We start from the raw sequence: 23,845 nt of genomic DNA, 5'->3' as shown, positions 1-23,845 counted from the left end.
GTTATGGCAAATAGGTTAGGTGGTAGGACAGAAATAACTGAAATGATTTTGTTTACCAAGTATTTCAATGCCAATTGTTCACTTTATTTTTTAATGCTTCCTAGCTATTTCCATTAAAAAATGACAAATATTTGAACTTAAATCTGTATCATTAAGTATAGAAGGAAGGTATTTAAATGGACTCCTTTTGGAAGTTAACTTTAATATTAGTCAACTGATATATTTGAAGTTAGAATTTAAATTAGGGAGATAAACTCAGAGGAGAGGAATAAAGGGCAGTGCTGTGGGGATGTGAAATGGGGGAAAAGGCTCTCCAAAATAGTAAGGCCTTCTCTCAAGATATTAGGTAGTTGTGTTGGGTTATTCACCTGGCAGTCATAGAAAGAGGTAATATACTGCTTTACTTACTCTGTCACCAAAAAGCTCTGGAAACGTCAGTCAGAGTTTTCTGTATATGGCGATAACTGTGATACACCCACTGCAAAATAAAGCATTATTAGACATAATCATACCTTAAGCTGTGATGATAGATGTTAAAATGACTATAAGCAGTTGAAGGGGAAAAAGGGTCACAGTTATCTGGAAGCAATGAAACAAGGATGTTTGGAGAAATAACCTATTCTCTGGAGGATGATATGATTTTAGGTTATGAGAGATAATGGGTGAGGTAATTGGGAAGATAGAGCAAAGGGCCAGTTTCTAATTAAATTGACAGCATACATAGGATTTTACTCAGGGAAAATACCAGTGATCTGAGTTGGGCCACCATTTAGTACATGCAGCTCTGCAGTGAGATGGCTGCTGGAAGATGCCTTATAAACAAGGGCTGGAAACATGGCATGGCTTTTTGAGGCAAGACTGTTTTTTCACTACCTATCAAGATAAATACCACACCAGTGATGTGTTCATACACAAAATGGTAATGAAATAGAAAAAGGGCATCCAGGGTGATAGCTGTGGGAGTGAGTCAGTGCATTAATTCTGCTTAGCAAAAAAGATGTTTAAATTTGAAAAAAATCTGTAAGTATTAAAGGGTGTTCATACGTCCTTCCTGTTATGACACTCATTGGACTAAAATATAAATAAAAGGAAATGGACTGATAAGGTTGGTAATTGGCTATAGTGAGAAGAAAGCTGAATAAATGAGCAAAGAATAGATTTTTAAAAATTTATTTAAAAGGATTATAGCTTTTAGATGTTTCATCTCTTAAGGCAGGGTGACGTTGATTTTTTTTCTTAAGCAATACTTACATCTGAAATAGTATCTTGTACATTTTTAGCCAGTACTCAAAAAAATTCCATATTCTATACAAATGGGGGAAATGCAATTCATAATTGACAAGGTATGAATTTTTTATACTTTAAGCCATGAGGTTGCCACATCAACAAATGTAATTCCTTAGCAAATATGTCTTATGTTTATATTTATGAAATGAACACAATTGACACAGAACCCAAAAGGGAATAAGTAAGCATTATATATATATATATATTTACTTCGACTTACAAACTCCATTCTGGGAAATATTTATTAAATTAGAAACAAGGAATGAATGCAAGCAAAATGTGCTTAGAGTTTCAATTTCTCTTGGACTTGGTGTTACTTTTATGCATTTTACCAAAGGTTGGACTCACATCAAAGTGTTGGCCTTGTTTTGCTTTGATTTTTTAATTTTTAAAATGTATACAGAGCTACTCTCAAAGGAGAAAATGAAAAATTATTAAAACTTAAAATTCATCTATGGAGGCACCACATTGCAGTGGTGATTTCATGTTAAATATCCTATGCTGAAACAGCAAGAATCTTGGAAAGAGTGACCAAGTCTGGACACATAATATACTCCACATTTTGTGTAGCTATTGAAGAGGGCACCACAGCTTACTGAAGGGGCCATAAGATGAAAAAATTTCTTGAAATCGCTTTGATATCCATTCAAATATAAGTTTTTTGAGGGTAAAGATCTTTTTTTTTTTTTTTTTTTTTGCGGTATGCGGGCCTCTCACTGTTGTGGCCTCTCCCGTTGCAGAGCACAGGCTCCGGACACGCAGGCCCAGCGGCCATGGCTCACGGGCCCAGCTGCTCCGCAGCATGTGGGATCTTCCCGAACCGGGGCACGAACCTGTGTCCCCTGCATCGGCAGGCAGACTCTCAACCACTGCGCCACCAGGGAAGCCCCAAGATCTTGTTTATCATGCCTCTCAACCTCCTTGATATCAGCATGAAGTTAGAGGAAGCAGTACTTCTAATTAGTTCCCTAGGAGTAAGGAAGGGAAGTGAGGAAGTGGTCCCATCATCCCCAAAGAGCTGAAGCAATGGGAGTTGTCTTGAGAGGCTCCTAATCTGCCACCACTGTAAAAGTTAAGGCATCTCAACTCAAGTGGGTCTGAAATAAATCAGGTCTTCCAGTTCTGGCCTGCCATCATGGGGTGCAAAGAGACTGTTGTTGGTTTTTTTCCCATTAATTAATTTGTTAACAAATACAGAGTAGATATTAACTGGTCTTAACTGTGAGCAGCTCACATTTCACTTATTATTATAGGAGACACAGAGACATAGGTTGCAGTAGATGTACTATAGTGGGTAAGAGCATTAACTCTAGAGCCAGCTGCTTGGGTTAGAATCCTGGCTCCACCACGGACCAGCTGTGTGACCCTGGGTAACTCCTGGTGTGTGGCAATAATTAAAGTTGCTAGACACAGGCAAGATGGTGGAGTAGTAGGACGTGAACTCACCTCTTCTTACAAAAACACAGAAATTACAACTAACTGCTGAACAACCATCAACAAAAAAAATGGTGGAACCTACCAAAAAACATACTCTACATCCAAAGACAAAGAAGAAGCCACAACAAGACAGTAGGAGGGGTGCAATCACAATAAAATCAAATCCCATATTCACTGAGTGGGCAACCCACAAACTGGAAAATAATTACACCACAGAAGTTCTGCCACAGGCATGAAAGTCCTGAGTCCCACGTCAGGATCCCCAGCCTGGGGGTCTGGCAATTGGAGGAGGAGCCCCCAGAGAATCTGGCTTTGAAGGCCAGCAGGGTGTGATCACAGGAATTCCACGGGACTGGAGGAAACAGAAACTCCACTCTTGGAGGGCACCCACAAGGTCTTGTGCACACCAGGACCCAGGAGAAAAAAGCAGTGACTTCATAAGACACTGGGCCAGACCTACCTGCTAGTATTGGAGGGTCTCTTGCAGAGGTGTGGTGTGGCTGTGGCTCACTGTGGAGACAAAAACACTAGCAGCTGTAGTTCTGGGGAGTACTCATTAGCATGGGCACTCCTGGAGGCCATTTTCCCACCAAGACCTGGCCCCACCCCACAGCCTGTAGGCTCCAGTGCTGGGATGACTCAGGCCAAACAACCAACAGGGCAGGAACACAGCCCCACCCATCAGCAGACAGGTTGCTTAAAGTCTTCCTGAGCACACAGCTGCCCAATAAACACACCCCTTGACACAGCCCTGCCCATCAGGGGGACAAGACCCAGCTCCACCCACCAGTGGGCAAGAACCAGTCCTTCCCACAAGCCTCTTAGACAGCCTCATCCACTGTGGAGTCAGACAGCAGAAGCAAGAAGAACTACAACTCTGCAGCCTGCACAATGGAAACCACAATCAAAGAAAGTTAGACAAAATGAGACAGCAGAGGAATATGTCCCAGATGAAGGAATAAGATAAAACCTCAAAAGAACAACTAGGTGAAGTAGAGATAGGCAATCTACCCAAAAAAGAATTCAGAGTAATGATAGTAAAAATGATACATGATCTCAGAAAAAGAATGGAGGTACAGATCAAAAAGATACAAGAAATGTTTAACAAAGACCTAGGAGAACTAAAGAAAAAACAAACAGATGAACAGTACAATAACTAAAATGAAAAATACACTAGAAGGAATCAATAGCAGAATAACTGAGGCAGAAGAATGAATAAGTGAGCTGAAAGACAGAATGGTAGAAATCACTGCCATGAAACAAAATAAAGAAAAAGAATGAAAAGAAACAAAGACAGTCTCAGAGACCTCTGGGACAACATTAAATGCATCAACATTCTCATTATAGGTATTGCAGAAGGAGAAGAGAGAGAAAAATGACCTGAGAAAATATCTGAAGGATAATAGCTGAAAACTTCCCTAACATGGGAATGGAAACAGTCACCCAAGTCCAAGAAGCTCAGACAGTCGCAGGCAGGACAGACACAAGGAGGAACATGCTGAGATGTATACTAATCAAGTTGACAAAAATTAACAACAAAGAAAAAATATTAAAAGCAACAAATAACATAAAAGGGAATTCCCATAAGGTTATCAGCTGATTTCTCAGCAGAAACCCTGCAGACCAGAAGGGAGTGACATGATATATTTACAGTGAGGAAAGGGAAGAACCTATAACCAAGAACACTCTATCCAGCAAGGCTCTCGTTCAGATTTGATGGAGAAATCAAAAGCTTTACAGACAAGCAAAAGCTAAGAGAATTCAGCACCACCACACCAGCTTTGCAACAAATGATAAAGGAACTTCTCTAGGTAAAAAAGAAAAGGCCACAACGAGAAACAAGAAAATTACAAATGGAAGAGCCCACTAGTAAAGGCAAACATGCAGTAAAGGTAGGAAATCATCCACACACAAATAGGAACAGACCAATCACAAGTACTAAAATTGAAACTGTGATTAAAAAATCCCCAACAGACAAAAGTCCAGGACCAGATGGCTTCACAGGCAAATTCTAGCAAACATTTAGAGAAGACTTAACACCTATCCTTCTGAAACTATTCCAAAAATCAGCAGAGGAAGGAACACTCCCAAGCTCATTCTGTGAGGGACACCATCACCCTGACACCAAAACCAGACAAAGATATCACAAAAAAAGAAAATTATAGGCCAATATCACTGATGAACACAGATGCAAAAATCCTCAACAAAATACTAGCAAACTGAATTCAATAGTACATTAAAAGGTTCATACACCATGATCAAGTGGGATTTATCCTAGAGAATCAAGGATTTTTCAACATCTGCAAATCAATCAGTGTGATATACCACATCAAGAAATTGAAGAATAAAAACCATAAGATCATCTCAATAGATGCAGAAAAGCTTTTGACAAAATCCGACACCCTTTATGATTAAAAAAACTCTCCAGAAAGTGGGAATAGAGGGAACATACCTCAACATAATAAAGGCCATATATGACAAACCTACCACTAACATCATACTCAAAGGTGAAAAGCTGAAAGCATTTCCTCTGAGATCAGGAATAACACAAGGGTATACACTCTCACCACTTTTATTCAATATAGTTTTGGAAGTCCGAGCCATGACAATCAGATAATAAAAAGAAATAAAAGGAACCCAAATTGGAAGAGAAGAAGTAAAACTGTCACGATTTGCAGATGAGATGATACTATACATAGAAAATCCTAAAGATGCTACCAGAAAACCACTAGAGCTCATCAATGAATTCGGTAAAGGTGAAGAATACAAAATTAATACACAGAAATATGTTGCATTTCTATACACTAACAACAAAAGACCAGAAAGAGAAATTAAAGAAACAATCCCATTTACCATCGCATTAAAAAGAATAAAATACCTAGGAATAAACCTACCTAAGGAGGCAAAAGACCTGTACTTGGAAACCTGTAAAACACTGATGAAAGGAACCGAAGATGACACAGATGGAAAGCCATACCATGTTCCTGAATTGGAAGAAGCAATATTGTCAAAATGACTATACTACCCCAGGCAATCTACATATTCAGTGCCACCCCTACCAAATTACCAATGTCATTTTGCACAGAACTAGAACAAAAAATCTTAAAATTTGTATGGAGACACAAAAGACCCCGAATAGCCAAAGCAATCTTGAGAAAGAAAAACAGAGCTGGAGGAATCAGGCTCCCTGACTTCAGAGTATAGTACAAAGCTACAGTCATCAAAATAGTATGGTACTGGCACAAAAACAGACATATAGGTCAATGGAACAGGACAGAAAGCTCAGAAATAAACCCACACACCTATGGTCAATTAATTTATGACAAAGAGGCAAGAATATAAAATGGAGAAAAGACAGTCTCTTCAATAAGTGGTGCTGGGAAAACTGGACAGCTACATGTAAAAGAATGAAATTAGAACATTCTCTAACACCATACACAAAGAATAAACTCAAAATGGATTAAAGACCTAAATGTAAAACTGGATACTATAAAACTCTTAGAGGAAAACATAGGCAGAACACTCTTTGACATAAATTGCAGCTATATCTTTTTGGATCCACCTCCTAGAGTAATGAAAATAAAACAAAAATAAACAAATGGGACCTAATTAAACTTAAAAGCTTTTACACAGCAAAGGAAACCATAAACAAAGAGAACCCCCAGAATGAAGGAAATATTTGCAAATGAAGTGACCAACAAGGAATTAATCTCCAAACTATACAAACAGCTCATGCAGCTCAATATCAAAAAAACAAAAAACAAACCAAACAACCCAATCAAAAAATGGGCAGATCTAAATAGACATTTCTTCAAAGAAGACATACAGATGATCAAGAGGCACATGAAAAGATGCTCAACATCGATAATTATTAGAGAAATACAAATCAAAACTACAATGAGGTACCATGTCACACTGGTCAGAATGGCCATCATCAAAAAGTCTACAAACAATAAATGCTGGAGCAGGTGTGGAGAAAAGGGAACCCTCCTACACTGTTGGTCAGAATGTAAATTGGTACAGACACTATGGAGAATAGTATGAAGGTTCCTTAAAAAACTAAAAATAGAACTACCATATCATCCAGCAATCCCACTCCTGGGCATATATCTGGAGAAAACCATAATTCAAAAAGATACATGCACCCCAATGTTCACTGCAGCACTATTTACAATAGCCAAGACACAGAAGCAACCTAAATGTCCACTGACAGAGGAATGGATAAAGATGATGTGGTATATATATACAAAGGAATATTGCTCAGCCATAAAAATAATGAAATAATACCATTTGCAGCAACATGGATGGACCTAGAGATTATCATACTAAGTAAGTCAGACAGAGGAAGACAAATATCATATGGTATCACTTATATGTAGAATCTATAACAAAAAATGACACAAATTAACTTATTTACAAAACAGAAATAGACTCACAGACTTAGAGAATGAACTTATGGTTACCAGGGGGGAAGGGTGGGGGGAGGGATAGATTGGGAGTTTGGGATTGAAATGTATACACTGCTATATTTAATATAGGTAACCAACAAGGACCTACTGTATAGCGTAGGGAATTCTGCTCAATATTCTGTAATAACCTAAATGGGAAAATAATTTGAAAAAGAATAGATACATGTATATGTATAACTGAATCACTTTGCTGTATACCTGAAACTAACACAACATTGTTAATCAACTATACTCCAATATAAAATAAAAATTTTTTAAATTAATTAAAGTTGCTATGAGGGATAAATGAATTACTATATGCAAAGTCCTTAGAACAGTGCCTGGCACATTGAAATTGCTAAATAAGCATTAGCTGTCATAATTATATGCTCCAAACCCCCCCCCCCCGCCAGTGCCAGTACACAGTAGGCATTCAGTAAATAATTTCATTCATTCAGTAATGAAAGAACGTTGGATACTATGTGAATATGAATACATAGGCAGTGACTCAATGAAGAATAATAGCACCATTAACCATGTAGAGCTCTCATTTTCTCCTAGGTTCTAGAACAGTTTTAAACTTTCTAAATTCTTAGCCAATTTTAAATAAAATATGAGCCAGGTCTATATTTCAGATCCTTTTCTAAGCACGATGATGCTGTTAATTTGAATGAGAGGTTGCAAACAGGCATTTCAGCTGACAGATCTCACGTTTATAAATAGTGCTTTCATTCAGATTGTTATCCCCAGAAGTGGTTATGCAGTGGTTAGTTAGCCTTGTGCCAGTCTGCATTGCCAAAACAACCTGTGATGCCTGGGTTGTCATCAGCTTTACATGGCTAGTATAAATGCACTCAATTTTTACAAGTTTTAGAGTTGCAAATATGTAAGCCTTTTCTTCTTGATGAAAATAAGACTTTTTAAACAATAATTTTTGGAGCAAGAATAACATTTCTTGACATAGCTTATGTAACTTTTAACATAGCAGTTTAGTAAATGGGATAGATACCAAGGGTCTATAGAACACAGTCCATGAAAATTTCCAAGTACATCAAATTTAGCTAGAAAAGAAAAAGACTTTTTTATTCATTAAATTGTACATTACTCTGAGAAAAATACATTGTTGAGGAAAAAAAGAGCAATGTGGTTCTCACGATATACAGTAGTCTTGACACTTCTCCTAGCGAAGGGCGTTTCTTCTGTATCAGCAGTGAGTGCTAGCCAAATAGCATGACCTTGGACTTCTATCTAAACTCTTAGAATTTTTAAAAATCCACTGGAGAAAAAAGTCTCTATGGAAATATGGGTAATTTACTGGTAACGGAAAAGTTCAATTTCCATTACTACTGATGGCTCTGCTTCCATTTATGTTTTCCCTAAGCCATAACTATTTAAAATGTTACTGTTAGCATTCTTACTTGTCCCATTGGTTGGTATATAACTCTCTTGCTTAAATATATAGAACAAATCATATTAATTAAAATAAATTGTTGGAAAGTTAAGTTGTGTTGCAGATAGTCTCTGTAGACTATAAGTTCAAACTAAGGGTTTTGCTGCTTGTTCCTGAGCTTGGAACGATTCATTTTACTGTATTAGTAGTAGCAAAAGAAATCAACTACCTTATAAAAGAACATCCATTTGAATTCTTGCAGAAATAGCTAGACAAACTGCATATATAGCTAGTTATCATAAACATATAACAAATTCTTGGCTAAAGCAAGCAACCAACCTGCTAATTCATGATGGCAAGTTTTGATATTTAATTATATTGAGTATGGATTTCAGATATGTGTATTTATATATATATTTAACATATATTTCACTATTCATTTATTCTATTTATTTCTGTATATTTCTATACATTAAATATATATAGCATTGGGTTTCAGGGGTTCTAAGTGGTATATTAACAAACTGTGGTGTATTTTCATAAAATAAACAGACAAACCTTATTTTCTGGATATTGAAGTGTTAAATTGAGGCAAAGTAATTTGACGGGAGTTGGAAGAACTCACTTTATTTTAAGAAATGCTTATGTTTTGTAACTTCCAAAGGCAAGGATGTGATTTCCATTTATTGTATTCTATAAATACTGAACATCCTTTACAGTTCACAAAAACCTCTATAATATTCAAAATAAAATCTCTATTTTAAGTTTGAAAATAAAACAGTACAAATAATTGATATTCTTAACCGTTTTTGACCTTTTTTTTGAATGAGTTACCTTAATGCTTTCTTTTTTCCTACTGAATTCTCCCCAAACTAGTATACTTTAACTAGCTTGAGGGAATAACTAACTTAAGTTAGAAATAAGTTTGCAAAGCTCTCTCTGATCCCTTATCAAAGTGAGATTTTTTGCCATCCTCTCATTCCCTAATGCTCCTACTGAAAATGGTATAAGGCCTCGTAGCTCCCATGTACGATTCCTATTATTTAACTACTTTAGAGATTCAATACAAAGTTCAGAGAAAAACAAAACTTTTGAAGTATTAAAAATTACTACCTAGGGGCTTCCCTGGTGGCGCAGTGGTTGAGAGTCCGCCTGCTGATGCAGGGGACACGGGTTCGTGCCCCGGTCCGGGGAGATCCCACATGCCGCAGAGCGGCTAGGCCCATGAGCCATGGCCGCTGGGCCTGCGCATCCGGAGCCTGTGCTCCGCAATGGGAGAGGCCACAACAGTGAGAGGCCCACGTACCACACACACACACACACACACACAAAAATTACTATCTAGAAGGAAATTCTAAACTATTCTATTTTGGAGAAGATAAAGCTAAGCAATAAATCAATTGTCTATGTTACATGAAAAGAATAACAATTTCTCCATTTTCACTAAATGTATGATAAGGAAGATGAACTGAAACTATATACATTTCTTAAAACTTCGGTTTTAAAACATTAGGTAAATGTGGTTGTGGATTTGCCTCATCTGGAGAACATATCAGAAAGTAGGGAGGTCTCAGGATTTCCCTGGTGGTGCAGTGGTTAATAATCCGCCTGCTAATGCAGGAGATACCGGTTCAATCCCTGGTCCGGGAAGATTCTACATGCCGCAGAGCAACTAAGCCCATGTGCCACAACTACTGAGCCTGCACTCTAGAGCCCGCGAGCCACAACTAGTGAGACTGCGTGCCACAATTACTGAGCCCGTGTGCCACAACTACTGAGCCCACATGCCACAACTACTGAAGCCTGCATGCCTAGGGCCCATGCTCCGCAACAAGAGAAGCCACCACAGTGAGAAGACCACACACTGCAACGAAGAGTAGACCCCGCTCGAGGCAACTACAGGAAGTCCACGCACAGCAACAAAGACCCAACACAACCAAAAATAAATAAATAAATAAATATTTTTTTAAAAAAAAGTAGGTAGGTCTCATCTATCAAGTATAGTATTATAAAGACCTGTCTCCAAAGTTAAGAGACTCTCTAATTCTGTAGTTTATGTGGATAAAAAGAGCTACTAAAAAATGGTGCCATTTATATTCATGGTGATTACATTCAAAGCTGATTTTCTGGTTTATAATAGATTTCCCGTAGCTATTCATGAATCACAATATTCATGAAGTTTTTCTCAAATTTAGGATAGCATTTTATCTGTCCCCTCCCTAAAGTTTGTCCTTTGGGATTAAGTGCTGGTCAGAATCACCTTTCTACAGAAACGTCTTTAAAGAAGGACATCAAATTCTATAGTTTCCAGTTTTACCATAGGATTTGATAATGACCTTTAAAAAATGAGGAGGCATTCTGTCATTAATGTTGCTACCTTTCCAGTGAATGAGGAAGGACATGAATTATTCCCCAAGACTACCACAGATTGCTTCATGAGTGAAGGAAGAAATGCCTGAATTATGCCTTTACCACAAACAATTGCTAAGATAAAGCCTAAGGAAATGGCACCAGTGCCTTATATTTTCACTGATATTTCATACCTAAACTGAAATATTCTACAAAATCTTTATGGGATTTTGAATATGGATTTAGAATAATTACTCAGTCAAGCCCATATGACGACCTCTTTTGGTCTGAATAAGCTCTTTGAAGAGAAGACCATATCCAGCTCAACTCACCTCTACATTACCTAGCCCAGTGTTTTGAGGTTAGCAGGTACTCAATAAATGTTTGCTGGGTGAATGGGCAAATTAATTATACACAGTAAAACTGTTCTAAAATGTGGCTCATTGTGATAAATACCAAATAAACTACAAACCAAAGCAGATCTCTCATAACATAAGCTATACATGTACTAAAAGCCCAACATAGTAACTTAGAAGGTCCTCTAATTTCAGTCTTTTATGTAGAGGTGCACTACAATTAATTTCCTACCATTACCATTCATTGAGACAGAGTTTCCCAGAGTTTTGCTAATTGGGCCAGTCTTCTATTTCTTCTATATCTACAGCAGCATATCCTAAGAACTGGTATGGAGATGATTAGTAAATGAATGAACTTGCAAGAAGTTGTTGTCTTTTGGTATGATCACTGAATTTAAGACCTTAAGAATCAACTAATGATGTAGAAACAAAGGATGAGGAGAAAAATTTTAAGGCTCTTAGAGTCCTCATATTTATGATTCATACAAATAACAATTTAACAATACCTATTCTAGATACCAACTACTACCTGTTGTGACACTAGAGGTTAAAGATTATTTCTTCAATCCACCTATGAATAACATAGGAACATCTAAGCTTCTAACACATAGCAATCAACAGATATTTTGTGAGTGCTTAAAGTGTACAGAGTATAGTGTACAAAGCACTATGTTGTTTGCTATTTGAAATATCTTCTTTGAAGAAAAAATTTGAAGTAAAAGTTATAATTAAAAGTATTCCTCAAGGAACTGAAAATATAGATGAAACCATACTACACATGGGGACTTCCCTGGTGGTCCAGTGGCTAAGACTCCATGCTCCCAATGCAGGGGGCCCAGGTTCGAACCCTGGTCAGGGAACTAGGTCCCACATGCTGCAACTAAGAGTTTGCATGCCCAAACTAAGGATCCCACATGCCACAACTAAAGATCCTGCAAGCTGCAACTAAGACTCGGCACAGCCAAATAAATAAACAAATAAATATTAAAAAAAAATACTACATGTGAAAAAAAAAGCAATGTAATCACTCAAGGAAGTAATAGAAGTAACAAAGCAATATATGGTTAATTTACCAAAATAGTGCTGATATTAGGTACTATAAGATTCAAAGGAGGACAATCACATCAGGGTTAGGTAGTTGGGAAGGACTTTATGAAAGAGGTGAGATATGGACTGAGTCTGAAGAATGAGCAGGTTTGGGATATATGGAAAGGCGTTTCAAGTGAATGGAATAGCAACAGTAGACATGCAAATGTGGGAAAACATAAGTCCGAAGGCAATATGGAGAATCATCTTCTCCCTGAGGAGAGATGGTGGCAGCTAAACAGAACTACTGCTGAGGTAGAACACTAAGACTTAATAAACTCTCTGGGCAGGGCAGTCATTGAAGGTTTGGTGTAGCAGTGGTGTGAGGCTTGAGCTCTGAATATCTGGGGAATATGGCACTGTTCAGGCAATAAAATCATGAGTACCTATGATTCTGCACACATTTCCAATGTGTGGAGGTTTTTTTTTTTCCATATCACCAGCTAATTCTCTGACACCAGCTGGGTGTCCCATAATTCAACACAGTTCTGGGACTACCTGGAGATGACATCAGATCCCGTAAGTTAAGGGCTTCTTCCTACAGGATTACCCTCTGCCTCTGAGCTTCAGATGCCAATTGCAAGTCCAGGTTGTCACCTAGGCTTCTGACAAACCTGGCTACAGATTGGAAGTTCCACTGACCCCCTCCTTGGGTTCCATTAATTTGATAGAGCAGCTTACAGAACTCAGAGAAATGTTTTACTTACTAGATTACTGGTTTATTTTAAAAGGATATAACTCAGGAACAGCCAGATGGAAGAGATACCTAGGGCAAGGCATGGGGAAAGGAAGTGGAGCTTCCATGCTCTCTCTCCCAGCATGCTACTCTCCACAAATCTCCGTGTGTTTACCAACTTGGAATCTCTCTGAACCCCCTCCTTTTAGATTTTTATGGAGGCTTCATTACACAGGCGTAATTGACTAAATCATTGGTCATCGGTGATGGAATTTAATCTTCAGCCCCTCTCCCCGGAGGTGGAGGGTGGGACTAAAAAATTCCAGCTCTCTAATCATGTGGTTGTGTCCACTGGTAACCAGCTGCCAACCCTAGGTGTTTCCATTAACATAACAAAAGACACCTTTATAGCTCTCCGCACAGTAAATTCCAAGGGTTTTAGGACCTCTGTGCCAGAAATTGGCAAGACTAAAAATATATTTCTTATTACAAATCACACTATCACAGCACCTGAACTGTGGGCTGATTGCAGAGGGATGAATGTGAGAATGACTACAGAGTAAGTTGTCCCTTAACTGCAGACTGACAGTGCAGACAAGATTGGAAGTAGAGGCGTAAATTACTTTGTGAACTTCAGACCCTGTGTTACTGAGTGTGGGGGGCTAATGGTCAATTTGAATAAGCGAAAAATATATATATGAAAAAATATATGAATGATGAATATAATTGGAATGGGAGTGAAAATAACATCAAGAAGTTGAATTTAGAGAGCTTGGGACGAAAATGAATTTTTTTTTTTTTTTTTTTTTTTTTTTTTTTTTTTTTTTTTTTGCGGTATGCGGGCCTCTCACTGCTGTGGCCTCCCCCGTTGCGGAGCACAGGCTCCGGACGCGCAGGCTCCGGACGCGCAGGCTCAGCGGCCATGGCTCACGGGCCCAGCCGCTCCGCAGCATATGGGATCCTCCCAGACCGGGGCACGAACCCGTATCCCCTGCATCGGCAGGCGGACTCTCAACCACTTGCGCCACCAGGGAGGCCCCGAAAATGAATTTTAAAGATATTGAATTACTGTTTGGGAGACAGATGAATTACAGATGTGGAGACAACAGTTGAATATGTGGGGTTAGATGTGGGGCTTTCCAAGAGAGAAGAGAAAATAGTCTAGGACTGAATCCTGAAGAAAACCCACATTTATAGGACAGCAGGAAGAAGAGAACAGAGACATAATTTCCCCCTCTGATTTGAACCTCCCTTTGAAGCCAGTCTGCACTGTGCTGTACAGAGGAGAAGGACAAAAAGGGTTGTTTGAGAAGAATAAAGTCCAATATGACTTCACTTTTCACTCCTCAGATACCAACTGGTAGGACAATTTGAAATCATTAATTTGGCCAGATGGTTAATGTTGTTTAACAGTGAAATTAACTAATAAATAATTATAAAGCACTTTGTAAATATGAAGTACTACATAAATGTTTAATAACATTAAATCAGGGGGCTTATTTCTAGTTACATTTTTATATCCAAGTGTTTTATTGGTGTTTCAGGAGAAATGCCAATAATATGATCGAATGCCATCATTATAGACTGTACTTGAAAAATACAACAAAGGGATTACAGGAGAACAAAAACAGCCCTGGCCATGCTAGGCTGAACAGAGTAAACTGGCAAGAAATGTCTCCCTCGTGAAAAACAAGAGGCAATGACAACATGATCATAGAAATGTATAACTGAACACTGAGTAAAACCACCGTAATATGTAGCAACTTCATCTTACCCACATGTTTATAAAAACAGGGAATTTATCAGGTAAAACGATGTGAAGGGTACAGGGTAGGAGAAGGAACATCAAGGTAGGAGCTGTGGGGAAGCCACTTGATACAAGTAGAGTCTCATAAAATAACAGCAACATTTTATGAATTCATAGCTCACCTACTATTTACAATAATGCATTAAGATGTATACCGTGAGAGGGTGGGAGGGGATATGGGGATATATGTATACATATAGCTGATTCACTTTGTTATACAACAGAAACTAACACAACATTGTAAAGCGATTATACTCCAAGAAAGATGTTTAAAAGTTGCTAAAAATAGCATCCCCTATTTTGCATATGAGACAGCTAAGGCACCGAGAGGTTAAGAAACTTGCCCAATATCACACGGTCAGTAAAAGGTAGAGTTAGGATTCAACCCTAGACAGTGTGGCTGCAGTGTCTGCTGGGAGGAATCTGGGAAAGGTTTTATTTCCCTGATAAAATGAGTCAGGTGCAGCTCTAGCCCCTTCCTCCTTTTTCCTGCCTGAAAACAAGGACATGATGCTGAAGCTACAAGAGTCTTCTTGGAACCATGAGGTAAAGGACAAGAAAACACAGAGGCGGGGCTTCCCTGGTGGCGCAGTGGTTGAGAATCTGCCTGCTGATGCAGGGGACGCGGGTTCGAGCCCTGGTCTGGGAAGATCCCACATGCCGCGGAGCAACTAGGCCCGTGAGCCACAACTACTGAGCCTGCGCGTCTGGAGCCTGTGCTCCACAACAAGAGAGGCCGAGATAGTGAGAGGGCCGTGCACTGCGATGAAGAGTGGCCCCCGCTTGCCAAAACTAGAGAAAGCCCTTGCACAGAAACGAAGACCCAACACAACCATAAGTAAATAAATAAATTTAAAAAAAAAAAGAAAAGAAAACACAGAGGCACCAGCCCTGCTGCTGTCAAGCTACCTAACCCATGCCAGTAGTCACCCACCTCTGGATTTCTTATTACGTGAGAAAAATAAACACCTGTTTGTGTAAACCACCACAGTCAGGATTTCTGTTATTTGCAATTTTAACCAATATGCCAAATGATCATGATACTACTACTAACAGTTATCACTTATTGAGTGTTTGCTATGAACTGTGCACTATTTTGTATGTTTTATGTATACTTAGTCATTTCATCCTGATGGCAACTCTATGAAGCATATTATCTGCTGTTATTATCCCATTTTATTGATAAGGAAACTGAAGTACACTTCATCTGGCTTGCCCAAGACCACACAGCTTGTAAGGGATTCAAATCCAGCACCTGACTTCAAAACCTCTACTCTTCAGCAAATAGTATTCTAAGCAGTGAAACACTAAACTCCATTTCACTTAAAATCACAAATGAAATAGGGATGCTTCAACAATATTTTGGAGATTCTAGAGCACATGTTGCTCAGCAAGGATGCTATTGACATTTCAGGAAGACAACTCTTTATTGTTTAGGTTTGCTGTATATTAAAGATGTTTACCATCTCTGTTCACTGGGTCCTAGAAGCACTCCCTAGACTGTGTCAACCGAAAATGCTCTCCACATTTCCCCATAGGGAGGTGGTGTCAGCCCAGTTAAAACCACCATTCTAGAACATTATTCAGCAACATTCTCTGTAAAAGTCCAAATAGTAGATAATTTAGGCTTAGTAGGACAGTTGGTCTCAGTCAGTGTCATTCACAGTTACTAAAATCTGACACTGTAGAGTGAAATCAGTCATAGGCAATACATACACAAATGAGCATGGCTGTGCTCCTATCAAACTATTTTGACCACATTTTACAGATGAGAACTCTGAGGCATGGAAGAGGTTAAGAAACTTGCCTGAAGTGATTCAACGTGAGGGGTATGGATTCATCCCCAAGACAGAGTGATTCCAGAGCATGTGCTCTTAATCAGGATACTTTTGAGTTCACAGATTTTAGATGTTTTTCTCCTAGTAGAAGGCATAGTAAATGCCTCAGAGAACTTCTCACACTCCAGATTCTGGCCCTCCTCCTCTTGCCTGGTGTTGGTGGCTCTTTCTTGCAGTAAGGGTCCCCCAGGACTTGCTTCTCTGACAGTAAGGACTCACGCTACCATGGACACACTTTATGCTTAACCAGTCCCCAAGCATGGCTCTCCTGGTTGGCTCTGACACACAGCTATCCATAAAGGCCCCCAAATAAAAGATTCTACCAAACTGATCACTAGAACAGTTACTCACTGATCTGTGACTTTTCATTTTGTACCTCTCAATTCCCAAGCTCATTGAGGTGAGCAGAAACAGAAAGCTCTAAGCCCATGGTCTGGTACATGTAAGAGCCCTTTGGTATTAGCTAACATTCATAAAACATACAGAGGAGCAGGAAGATACCTCTAGTCTAGATCTCAATGTCTGTAAACCCAGTTGGGCTCACCAAAACTGAGAACCCCCAAGTCAACTGAAGTAGTACTAGTGAACAAGGTTGTGACTACTGGCTCTGTTACAGTATTTCTGTCCAGGTTTTTAGGTTACCTGTTGTGTTTGGATGAAAAGGGACCCCCTAGTCAAAGATAGATCAAGCTCCCACATCTACTCACCAAGGAGCCATATAGATGAGGCACATTCCAGAAGATGATTAAGATTATGGTACAGATCAGTTGAGGTCTCATGGGATTTTGCTGCTCGTCAGTGTCTAAGACTGCCACCAGCTGGCGTGGGGGTCAGGTTGCAGTTCTTTTTCCATGGTAAGCGGGTGGGAAATTTAGCAATAGTGAAGGAGAGCGGGCTACCAAAGATGGGAAAAGTAGAAACATAATCACTTCATAATGCTTTTTAAGGAGAAGTAGAATACATTGGTTCCAACATTTTTTTATTTCTGTACGGACATGCTTTCACTACAGATTTGAAATATAATAGAGGAAACTAGGGAACAAATTACCTAGTTAATTATGTTTAACAAATTGCTGGCTTATTTTTTCTTCCAGTAGTTTTTTGATAGAACTGATTTGTTTTTGCACTGTGTTAACAAAGCCTAAAACTATGATAGAGTTATATTTAAACTTATCTTAAGAACTTATAAATGTGAAATATAACAATGCTTGTGAAAATAAACATACATTTCAAATCCCTGTTATTTTTATTCAATATAAGTAAAATTATTAGGGAAAATATAGTTCTAATATTACTTTACTCCTATCTTTGTCATAATTTCTTATTCTCTTATGAGATTATTTCTTCTTAATAAGCACAAAGCAAATACAGGAAGGTTGTGGTAGTTAATAACTGCCTAATATCATTAATTACCAACAGCTCAATTATGCTGTGAAGTGCCTATAATTGTCATGAAGCTTTAAAAATCCTTATCTTGGATTTTATTATATATACAATTCATTTAAATTACATTAGTTATACAGACTTTAATGAAGCAGAGAGATTATATTTTCACTTTTCACAACTAGAGACAATGCTCAAAATATGTGCATATTACATATTTTGTTCTGTTGACATTCATAACTCATTTACTCAGTACAATATTAGCACCTTTATTTTTCATATTTGGATTTCTTTTTGAGTATATATATATATATATATATACATATATATATATGAATTTTAGAAAGTGCCTTTTTAAAAATATCTAGCCCATTCCAGCAACATTTTTCAGGAAATAAAGTATTCAAACTATTTTTAACATTAATTAATGATGCAGAATGGTTTTAAAAACATAGTTAATGTTGCATTTACAAGCCCAGACTTCAGAGCCCGAGTCCCTGATTTCAATCCAAAGATAGTTGGCCAAGTAACATTAACATTCTGTGCCTGTTTACTCCTCTACAGAATGGGAATAATAACATTTTGTAGTAAGGCTTTAACGATTGATATGTCAAGTGTGTAAAACAATACCTAGCCCTTAGTTAGTACTATGTAAGTAATTTCTGTTAATGTTTTCCTGCTTGGAAGGAGTTCAACTCAACATGCAAATTAATGATGCCCAAGTTCACATATATAAAATGGGTAATGACAGTTTTTAATCTTCAAAATTCCATGAAATCAGTATAAGGTAACCTTGTGGGCTAAATTTTAAATCTCAAAGTACTGAGCTCAGGAGTATTGCCCCTTGTGACGTGACTTCAAATAGTGCGGTAGTGAAAAATCTCTTTATCTTTCAAGTTGCTATTAAAACCTGTAAGATCCATAATCTAACTCTGACCATACGGAGAAACTAAGATGGCCAGAAATAGCAGTTTTTGGGTCCAGCCAAGGTTGGTTGGGGGTGGGAGTTGAGGAGAGTTCCAGGCAGAGGATGAGGAAGCAATGTGAATTAAACCCAGGTTGAATCTCTCAGATCATCCCATATGTGTGTGTGTGTGTATGTATGTATGTATATATATATATATATATATATCACCTCCTAGGGCTGGCCAGGCATAGTGAACCCAACACTCCAACAAGGAAACCTGTGTGGAAGCAGGGATCCTGTTAGCAGGTTTCTATGGAAAATGCAATGCCCTTGCCTCCTTTTCACTACTCAAACGAGATCAGAACAATCTCACCCCAAATTGTTATCCTTTCCTCGTGTACGACAGGCTGTTTATTATCTAGGAATTCTGACTATAATAAAATAGGGAGCTTCTGGAAAACATTCAGTGAACAGCTGCTTATCTGTTAGAAATCCTAGCCCCTTGAAGCCCTTCTAGCAGAGGGTCTTTTAGGATTATCAACACTGGTTTTAAAATCCTTTTGAGACAGCATATCATGGTTGATGGCTTAGGGGCTGGTAAAAACAGAAATGAGGAGAAGAAAAAGGAAATATATGCAGATGACTCCTTGTTGTAGGGCTGGATTAAGTATGCCATGGCCATTCCTGGGGCAGTGGTATATATAAGAGAGGAAGGAAGGATTAACAATACTTGGGTTATTGTGATATTTACTTCACAAGATTATATACAAATATAGTTCCATATCCTAACATTTTGTTCTGTATCTCCCAATCATCCAGAATTAGAAAGTCTTTAGTCTTTTTTTTTCTTTAGCAAATGCTCTATGGAACCTTGCTGACAATTTGCTGCTTTTCTTGGGTGAGTTAACTTGATTACTTGAAATCTGTTCTTATTTCTAGGAATAGATGGACCTGCCTTTAAGGTATATCCAATTCAGCTTGGTATTATTCTTGTGGCTAAAGTCTTCCTGGCAAATGTCTCTGCAACTTAAAGCCACTGATATGTTGATCAGTGAGGGGAAAATACTATGAAAAATATTTGCTTATTAATTGCTAATTCTAGATGTATTCATATGCATGCATATTCTGGGAAGCCATACATTTTTAAAATATAGAAATATAGAAAACTCACTTAAAACAATACTTAGAAGCTTTCCCCTGGAGTAGAGCTGGTGTGACTCTACTTCCGTTCCCATTCTCCTGGCCCACTCTGCAGGAGCAGTGCCAAGGAACTATGTTGCCCGAGAGGCACTGAGTAAAAGAATAAAGAAGGACAAACGCTCAGTAAATCAGTGACTGCTCATGTTCAACCCTGAAAAACTGAGTGTTGACTGTAGGTTGGAAGTTACAAAAATGCTAAGATGTGATTTTTCTTTTAGGTGGGAAATGAGGAAGGATGAAAGACTAGAAGAGGAAGAAAAAGCAATGCTGGAACATCTAAAACTAATGTGTACCATCCAGGACTCTTCTGCCTCAGATAACACAGAGGAACAGTAATCTGCAGAAAACAGCAACAGTTTCATTTTAGGAAATAATCACATGTAATGGAATAGGATTTTTACTCTAGTCAGAATGAACCTCTGATGTGCTGTGAAGCGTGAAACCAATGACTGAGTAATCTCTGAACTGAAGAAGAGTACAGCACATAAAGAATAAAATGTTACATATTTTTTATTTTTAAAATAATTTCAAATGTTTTTCTTTCCTCAGTCTTTCTCCTAATATGATATAACTACTGCCATCTCGTGTTCCCTTTGAATTATTTTTTTCTTTCAGTCTTGAAGTGTCTATGACAATAGGCAAAATGTTTGGAAATCTTTTCCCGAAGGATTTTTAAATACAACATTTGGATGTTAAGTTGGAGTCACATACCCCCCTGAGGGTCATCTGAAATTTTCAAATTAATTTTGTAGCCGTAGCCCAAGTCCAGGTCTTAACTGCCTTTCATACCCACCACTTTACCAGTCTCCTTTCCCATGGCCTCTTCCTCATCCAATTTATTTTAATCAGAGCCACAAAAAGCACTCTCTTGAAGTATACCTTTAGTAATATCTATGCCTACAGTGGTTTTCCAAACATCAGATTCGAACTTCTAATCATATCCTATCAGAACCTATACCAGCGGTGCCATGTTCAGCAAACTGCCTGTCATCCAAGACACACGCTTGCCATTTTTCCCAACTAGAAACCATCTTTCTCCCAAGATCATGTTCAAAATTCACTCCAGCAATCTTGTTATCCATAGTTCCATAGTTTCTGTTACTTCTCTTATTTCCATTGCATTGATACACACACACGAACACAGGCACACACACACATGAAGGAAACGGAACGTGTTCTAGTGCCTCTGTGCCAAGTAGGGTTGTATTTACTATATTCTTCCCATCAGTGCCTGATATTAGATTAAAAAGACCTTGAAGGCTTTACAATATAATATGAAATCTCCCTTTATAGCAGTAGTCTCCCCAGATACCTACTATAGAGTTATTCATCTAGTGGGCAGTTAATAAACACAGTTGTTTAAATGGCTGTCATTGTAAGAAGACAGCAAAGACAATTAGACTGTTGAGCAACCTATAGGACATCTGGGAGAAGCCTTATATCATGAACTATTTTAGACCATATGACATTGAACATCATTGTTTCTGATGTTCTCAGGTTATTCATGCTCCCACATTCTGTGATTTTTATAAAATATGTATAGGCTACATGATTTCCAAAGGAAAGTACTTGAACATTTTTCAAAGAGTAAAGCTTGGAGTGCAGAGGACACCTTAGAAAATCTCTTGCATTAGTCCCTTATATAAAAACACATAAATGGCCATGCAGCCAGCTGCCTGTCAAATAACACATTTTATTTTTAAAGAATGTACTTTAGTTGGCCAGTATAATCATAAACCAAGTGTTTTAAGACATGGCTGAAATAATTTCTAAAAATTTTATGCAGACCATTTAAAAAATGCTAAGAAATTTTTATGAGAATTAGACTTTCCACATACTCTTATCTATAAACAGTTACTATAACAACAAACATAAGGCAATGGTTGACTTTATTCCTTCAGCTTAGTGATGGTCTATGTACTAAATCTGCACAACTATATTTTATTAGAATAGACACTAAAATAGGAAGTCAAGAAAATAAATTGATCCAAAAGCTAAATAAAATAATCTTATAAAGTTATAGGATTTCACATTTGGCTCCTTTTGTTTTCTAATATATCTAAGGATCATCTGTTAACACTATTTTTTATTGAATCTGTACACTTCTGTATTAATCCTGGAAAGTGATTTAGTTTGTCTTGAACAAACGTCTATATGGCTCCCTTCCAAAAGGAAAGAAGTATAGTAAGGGGAGAATGAGATAAGTTGAAAGGAGAGAAATGTAGAAAAGAGAGAAGAGTTTGCATTTGATTTCTATGCTTGATCTATGAAATTACTGTAGCCATAAGTGCAGTAAAATTTATAATTGGGAAATTTAAATAAGTTATTGTTTTATCAGATCATTTTGACTTTACATTTGATATATTTCTTAAAGTATAATAAAAAGTGGTACTCCAAAACAATTACTGTTTCTCACATTTTTGTATAAGTTAACAATAAGAATGAGGCCTAATATTTTATAACTATATATGCTTATTACAAAAATGTTATCTTCCTATAAAATATTATCTTCCTTCTGTGTTTTATTTAACTGTATTTTTATGTAATTTTAAAGAGGTAACTATTATTGGCCTAGCAGTGTTAAAATAGTATGAATTAATTTCTAATAAAATACATTTTATTCTTGAATAACACACGTTTGAACTGTGCAGGTTCACTTATATGCAGATGTTTTACTAATATGCAGTACTCCATAACATTGAGTTGATTGATCTGTGGATGCAGAACAATGGGTTACACACAGGATAGGTACCCTTAACCCCTGTGTTGTTCATGGATCAACTGTATAGATGATAATGTGTATTTCAGATATTTTACATTTGTCATGTCTATGAAAAAATGTTATACAACTACCAACCAAGAAATAGGAAAAATAAATCACTGTTTCATCTACTAATATCTGCTTACTCTAAATATCCTACTATCCCAGTTCACAGATTCTTGAGTCAAAGCGAGCTTCAGGTAGTTTATAATAGGAATTTCTTACAAAAAAAATTTGTTTTTTTAAATGATTTTAATGATATTTGAAATATTTCATAATGTTTAAAAAAATTAAAAAGTTGTATTTAGCCTTAAAAAGGAAGGAAGCCCTGTCAACATTGATAAACTTTGAGGGCATTATGCTAGGTGAAATAAGACAGTCACAAAAAGACAAATGCTATATGATTCTACTTATATGAGGTACCTAAAGTAGTCAAATTCATAGAAAAAAGTAGAATAATGGCTACTCAGGACTAGAGGAAGGGGAAAAGAGGGGTTGTTTAAATAATAGGTATAGAGTTTCAGTTTTACAAGATGAAAAATGTTCTGAAGGTATGTTTTACAATAGTGTGAATATATTTAACACTACAGAACCATACACTTAAAAACGGTTAAGATGGTAGATTTTATATTATGTCTTTTTTTACCACAATTAAAAAAAAACTGGTAAAAGTGGTATCTCTACTGATGAACTTTCCTAACATGATGCCTGAAAGCTTTTAAATTTTAATGGGGAACTATGAGACCTGTATATTCAGTATCAGCTGTTATTCCACACAATGATAAAAACTATCTGCTTTGCCTTTGAGAAATGTTTTCAACAGCATTATCAGTAAAGCAGTAAACTCTTGTTTCTCCAGAATTTAAAGAATCCAAAACCTTGTATTGATATAACCCTTTTCCCCCTCAAAATATCGTAAT

General features: G+C 37.4%; 1 protein-coding gene and 1 long non-coding RNA gene across 6 annotated transcripts in view; one reads left to right on the top strand and one right to left on the bottom strand.

The window, feature by feature from the left end:
- Positions 1-22,494, top strand: part of KIAA0825 (KIAA0825 ortholog) — a 408,362-nt gene extending 385,868 nt beyond the window's left edge. Inside the window, exons 21-22 of one of the 2 annotated variants that reach the window (XM_060093152.1) lie at positions 19,818-19,862; positions 20,383-20,449. In XM_060093152.1, the coding sequence (XP_059949135.1) occupies positions 19,818-19,842 (25 nt within the window). In that variant the 3' untranslated portion in view covers positions 19,843-19,862; positions 20,383-20,449. Of the gene's footprint in view, positions 1-19,817; positions 19,863-20,382 lie in introns of both variants that reach the window. The other variant, XM_060093150.1, reaches the window with a different exon arrangement.
- Positions 1-23,845, bottom strand: part of LOC132486243 (uncharacterized) — a 57,031-nt gene that overhangs the window by 7,960 nt on the left and 25,226 nt on the right. For 3 of the 4 annotated variants that reach the window (XR_009531462.1, XR_009531461.1, XR_009531459.1), the window contains exons 3-4: positions 17,382-17,569; positions 409-478 (exon numbers count right to left, since the gene is read on the bottom strand). This is a non-coding gene — a long non-coding RNA (uncharacterized LOC132486243). The remainder of the gene's footprint in view (positions 1-408; positions 479-17,381; positions 17,570-23,845) is intronic. The other variant, XR_009531460.1, reaches the window with a different exon arrangement.

Source organism: Mesoplodon densirostris, chromosome 3 (assembly GCF_025265405.1).
Source record: "Mesoplodon densirostris isolate mMesDen1 chromosome 3, mMesDen1 primary haplotype, whole genome shotgun sequence".
Taxonomy (NCBI): domain Eukaryota; kingdom Metazoa; phylum Chordata; class Mammalia; order Artiodactyla; family Ziphiidae; genus Mesoplodon; species Mesoplodon densirostris.
The sequence above is the reverse complement of the archived record's forward strand: the minus strand, read 5'-3'. Positions and strand labels throughout refer to the sequence as shown.